Source organism: Corapipo altera, unplaced genomic scaffold (genome assembly GCF_003945725.1).
Source record: "Corapipo altera isolate COAL_440 unplaced genomic scaffold, ASM394572v1 127734, whole genome shotgun sequence".
Lineage (NCBI taxonomy): Eukaryota > Metazoa > Chordata > Aves > Passeriformes > Pipridae > Corapipo > Corapipo altera.
In genome coordinates, this window is record NW_020886034.1 from 1 (window position 1) to 5,765 (window position 5,765).

General features: G+C 47.1%; 1 protein-coding gene across 1 annotated transcript; it reads left to right on the forward strand.

Annotated features, from left to right (window-relative positions):
- The first annotated feature begins 3,443 nt into the window (after nucleotides 1-3,443).
- On the forward strand, nucleotides 3,444-5,484 carry LOC113940971 (olfactory receptor 1509-like). The gene is given in 2 exon segments (XM_027632124.1): nucleotides 3,444-5,240; nucleotides 5,242-5,484. Coding segments are annotated over 2 exon segments (927 nt in total). The 5' UTR covers nucleotides 3,444-4,451; the 3' UTR covers nucleotides 5,380-5,484.
- Nucleotides 5,485-5,765: the final 281 nt, after the last annotated feature.

Here is a 5,765-nt window from a genome sequence, read left to right on the forward strand (position 1 = left end):
CCAATGTGGTCTTGAGCACTTCCAGGGATATCACACAGTAGTGATCCTTGTGTAGTGATCCTTGTGTAGTGCGTGGCAATGCTGCAAAGGTGAATTTGTGTGTGTTTGTCAGGAAAGGAGGGTCACCAACAGCTCATTCACTCCCCCAGTGTCACTACAGGTGTGTTTAGGAGCTGTTCAGGACTGAGTCCAGCACCTGCCTCTTATTTTTACCACCCTTCTCAACTAAATAATCTCAACTTGCTCTTACTTATGTCAAGAATACATTCTGACTCAGATAGCACTTTTATTCCTTTAGGAAAGTATTGACTTGATATTGAAATTGTCCCAAAACTGCAGGAAAAAAAAAAAAAGCTGACTATTTAACATGTCAGAGGTCAGTTTGTGCATGTTCTGATCCTGCCTCAGGTCTGATGTCATTCCTGTTGTCTATTTTCTGGGCTCCAGGTCCTGCCTGAGTGGTGTTTATGGAGAACACAAACAACTGGACCCAGTTCATCCTCCACAGACTGACATAAGACAGGACAGGAGCAGAAGTCTGCTTCTTGTTCTTTCTACTCTTCTACACCACTATCATTTTTGGAAACCTGCTCATCATCATGACTATAAAGACAAGTGACTGCTGAACTCTTCCATGTACTTCTTCCTCAGCTATTTGTCTTTTGTAGACATTAGTTACTGCACTGTCTCAGCTCCCAAACTCATCCATGACCTTCTCGTGGAGGAGAGGACCATCTCCTTTGCGGGCTGTATGGCTCAGCTGTTCGAGATCCCAGGGTCCTCAAATACTCCCCTAGGAGGTCCACTGCCAACAACTGGAAGACATGCAAATTAATGCCCACCTCCAAAAACCACTCCTGTACAATAAACAGGAAATTATGCCTATTACTGGTTGGATCAACTTTATTTCAAGGAATCCTGAGACACTGGTTTGATGTCACAGGTGACCCTTATCAGGGCAGCAGTCTGAGCATGGCTAAAGAGCACAGACATGGTTGATATGTCTATTGGAGCCCCTCTGCTCTGAAGACAGGCTGGGACAGCTGGAGGTGTTCAGCCTGCAGAAGAGAAGGCTCTGGGGAGACCTTAGAGCCCCTTGCAGTGCCTGAAGAGGCTCCAAGAGAGCTGGACAGGGACTTTGGACAAGGGCCTGGAGTGACAGGACAAGGAGGACAAACCATTTCCAGTACAGAAATGTAGAAATGACCCCAGAATCTCACAACCCTGGGCAATGCCCTTCTACTGCAAATTGACTGGCTGTGGTCAAGGCATGAATTTTCTAAAAACTTCTATTGGCCCTAAAATTTTGGAAAGGGAAGCAGAGGAATGAGATGTCCTTAAAATAGTTGACAATTCACTCATTTGCCTGAAGGTAACTGGTGACACATGGAGATGAAATACAGCAGCAAGTCCTTGGCACTTTATGATGGCAATAAACTTAGAAGTAAAACATCATTACATGGACAAAAAAGTGTTAGAATTTCTCCATATGTCCATCAGAATAGGAAGACAAAGAGGTAACCAGGACTGGCAGAAGAGGAAGGGTTTGTCTTCACTCTGTAAAACTAAACCCAGGGGTGCAGCCAATAAGATTTTCTTTCTGGATTGGAGGAGCAGCTCCTGAAGATGGAGCAGAAATGGCCTTCAATTTCAATAATCACATTCATTGTTTTTAGAGATTACATGCTTTCAGAGACTAGATTCTAGGCTTTAAAATTCATGCCATGAGTTTGATTCCTTGGCTGGCTGCTGGATACCCCCACAGCCCCTCTCTCACTCATCCTCAGTTGGCTATGGGAAGAAATTAAAAGAAAAAATTTGTGTGCTGAGATGAAGATGAGGGATCTCTTCTCAATTAACACCATGGCTGGAAGAATCAGTTCAATCTGATTTGAACTTTAGCCACAGTTCTCAGTGACATACCCCCACCAATATGATGGTCTGCCCAGACCTTCCTTTGACTTGGGGAGTGAACATTCATATTTGGTCATGTTTACATCTCATCCTGATGAGGCATTGATCCAGTCTATCCCTGGGAAACCAAGACTCCCTGTCCTGGCCCTGAAGCTCTCTGATCTCAAGCAACATTTCCCGCTGCCTCACACTGGCTCAATGCACAGATTAGTGGTAGAACCTTACATTTACCATTTTATTACTAGAAACTTCAGGCTTTGTTTCACACAAAGCTCTTCTGAGTGCTTAGAAATGTGTGGTGTTTTCTCCTCTCTTCATCAACCTCCAGGACTCCACTCACAAAAGGTCCTCAAGTGACTTGGGACCCAACCAAGGGACCCAACCAGCAAAACTATTAATAAGGCCCTCAGGGACCTGCTTGGAGTTTGCTAATGACACATTTCTCTCAGGTCCAACTCTCTTTTGCCTGTGTTTAGTCCCCAGTATGTTCCAGGAGTACTTATAGGCTGTGCTGGGGTGGGGTGACTTCAGGGAGAAGGAAGATGCGGGAAATGCAGAGCTCAGTTCCAAAAGCCTTGGAGATGTTCCCTCATTGGATCTCTCAGTATGACAGACAGAAAACAGGGCATTGATGCCATCACAGTTAAACCTGCCTGGCAAGAAAAAAAACTGCCTTGAAGAACTCCTGAAGCAAGTTTCGATGCAATAAGAAAAATAAGAGCAAGGGTACGGGAATTACAAGCAGGAGGAAGAAGAGTGGAACAATTTCCTGACCTGTCAGATGAAGAACTCGGAACATGGAGTGAATGATTTCAAATGTTTTCAGGCAACAAATGTGGAGTTCTCTCTTTTCCTAATGTTCTTCACGTCAGCCATGGGGTATTAAAGCACAATGTGTGTGGTGGTGTTTGTTTATGTGAAAGGCAGAGAGAAATCCTTGGTAAAGTGTTGAAAAATATGCAGAAACATGTAAATGCTGAATGTTGGCCATTGGGATCCTTTAAGGCAGCTTTATTTAATGATGATGGCATCCTAGACATCTGGCCTGGGGCAGGTATCTGCTCTCCATTTACACTCAGGGACAGAGGGACAATCTTTGATGGGCTAAATCATCTCACTAGGGTGTAATGACCTAAAAAAGGTCAACTGAGCCATGTCTTTAAGGTGTTTCTTCCTCTTTCTTGACTACACAGGGAGGCAGAGCTGCTACACACCAACTGTGATGCCTGTTCTGAGCTCCCTGTCTAGTACAACCTCAGGGTGGCTGTAAACTCTTCACCCTTTCTGCACCTCTGGAAAACTACAGAGCCTGTGGGAAAGAGAGAGGGAAAAGTAGGATCATTTCTAAACTGATGTCGTGATTTGCAGAGAGATATTCTGAATTCTGTGCTTGAGATCTACCAGAAAGGGGGAGAAAATAGAGCAAGACCTGAGGAAAGTGCAAAAGGCAAGAGGTAGGTAAGAAAAACAGACTCTGGTTTCTTGCTAGTAACCTCCTGCTTGCTGAGTTAGAAACTCTTGGACAGAAATGAGCAGCAAAGGAATTTCCTGGTGAGATTGTAAATGGAAATGGGCATTCCTCTGCTGGTCCCATTTGAACCTCCCCAAGACAGTGAATGTGTTTGTATACTGGAGAACTTTAAGAATTCCTTTAAAAAATAAAGAGGTAGAGAAACTGGGCAGGGGTTTGCAGCTTCTGCTTTGTTAGAGACCCCAATTTTTGAGGGGAGAGCATGTTCTGATAACAGCAGGCCTAAGGGAGCACTCAAGCTTCCAAACAGCTGCTGGCTCAGGGGAGAGCATTTCCAGTGAGGAATGTGGCTTCTGTGCACATATTTCCAGTTTCAGAGTGGATGAGCTAACTAGAGAGTCCTTTCCTTAATTTAGAGGAGAGCCATTAGGAAAAAAACATGCAACAGCTCGTGCTTGAGCCATGTATTGTAGAGAAGATGCTTGAGCATGGCAGGATTTACTTCCATCCTAGCCCTTCCAATTCCCAGCAGATAAAAGGACACTGTAGCATTTTTCCAGCTCTCTATTCTGTGAGAGTAGGATGTGGTGGAATTGCCATCTCCTCAGGGTTTGAAGTGATATGTGCATGTGGCACTTGGGGACATGTTTTAGTGGTGGGCTTGGCAGTGCTGAGGGAAGGGTTGGACTCCATGATCTCAGAGATCTTTTCAACCTCAATGATTCCACAGTTCTGGGATTCCTCCCTGACAGAATGGGAGTGCACATTTGTCACAACAACTACAGTGTAGGAAAACAGTGGGTTCAGGGGTGAGGGTCAGTGTGGAGGGGTCAGAGACCTGAAACAGGGAGCGGGAAGGCAGAGGAGCAGGGGACAGTGCTCTTTGCAAACGCTGCTCACTGTGATTTAAGACATGACACTGTGCTTTCTGTAGCAGGAAAAACAGCAGCAAATGCATGCTGCTGTCACCATCCATGACCCTTGGAGCTGTAGCACATTCCCTTCTCTTCCTGGACAGCCCATGACTGCCCCCAACACCTGTGCCATGGGAGCCTGAGCTGCAGCCATGGAACGGAGCAACTTCTCCCAGGTGACTGAATTCATCCTCCTGGGGCTCTCTGACACCAGAGAGCTGCAAGTCCTCTTCTTCACTATCTTCTTCTTGGCCTACACCATGGTTTTGCTGGGGAACCTTCTCATCATTGTGACAGTCAGGACAGACCCCAAGCTCTCCTCACCCATGTACTTTCTCCTCTGCAACCTGTCCTTCATTGATATCTGCGGGACCTCTGTCACCGTTCCCAGGATGCTTGTGGACCTGCTCTCCCGCAGGAAGGCCATTGTGTTTGAAGGCTGCATCGCCCAGCTCTTCTTCCTGCACTTTGTTGGCTCCTCGGAGATGTTCCTCCTCGCCGTGATGGCCTACGACCGCTACACGGCCATCTGCAAGCCCCTGCACTACACGGCCATCATGAGCCGCTGGGCCTGCTGGCTGCTGGTCTGCTCCTGCTGGGCAGGGGGGTTCCTCCACTCCATCACCCAGACTTGGCTCACAATCCAGCTCCCCTTCTGCGGCCCCAACACCATCGACAGCTACTTCTGCGACGTGCAGCCCGTCGTCCGCCTGGCCTGCGCCGACATCTACCTCACCCAGTGGCTCATGGCCTCCAACAGTGGCCTCATCTCCCTGGGCTGCTTCCTGCTGCTGCTCACCTCCTACACGCTCCTCCTGCTCTCCCTCCGGGGACGCCTCACCCAGGGCCACTGCAAGGCGCTCTCCACCTGCGCCTCGCACCTGCTGGTTGTCACCCTCTTCTTCCTGCCCTGTATCTTCATCTACCTGAGGCCCCCCCTGCACCTTCCCCTTCGACAAGTACGTCTGTGTCATCTACACCATCTTGTCCCCGCTGATGAACCCCCTCATCTACACCCTGAGGAATAACGAGGTGAAGGAATCCATGAGGAGGCTGTGGAAGTGCTGCAGAGTCTTCTGAGGCTTGCACCTGGAGGGATGTTCCTACAGACTGATGGCTTGGTGACTAATGCCTACACACTTCAAATTAGGTGTGTGGATATATACACACATATATAAAACTATTAATATTAAAAATCTGTGTTGAAAAACTGAAGCTTTCTAAAATATTAAAAATCCATCTTGAAAAACCAAAACCTTTTAAACTGTTTCATTTGTGTGGGATCATAAGTTTCAAATAAATAAATCCAGCACAAGCATTTTCTCCCTCTCTGCCGTGCTGTTACTGGGCTGTGGCAGCAGATGGCAGAGGCACATGCACTTAGTGTCCTCAAATTCCCCCACTGACACCGATGTTCTCAGCTGAAGGCAGAGATGGTGCAGACATTGTTTGTAGGATTTTCTTCA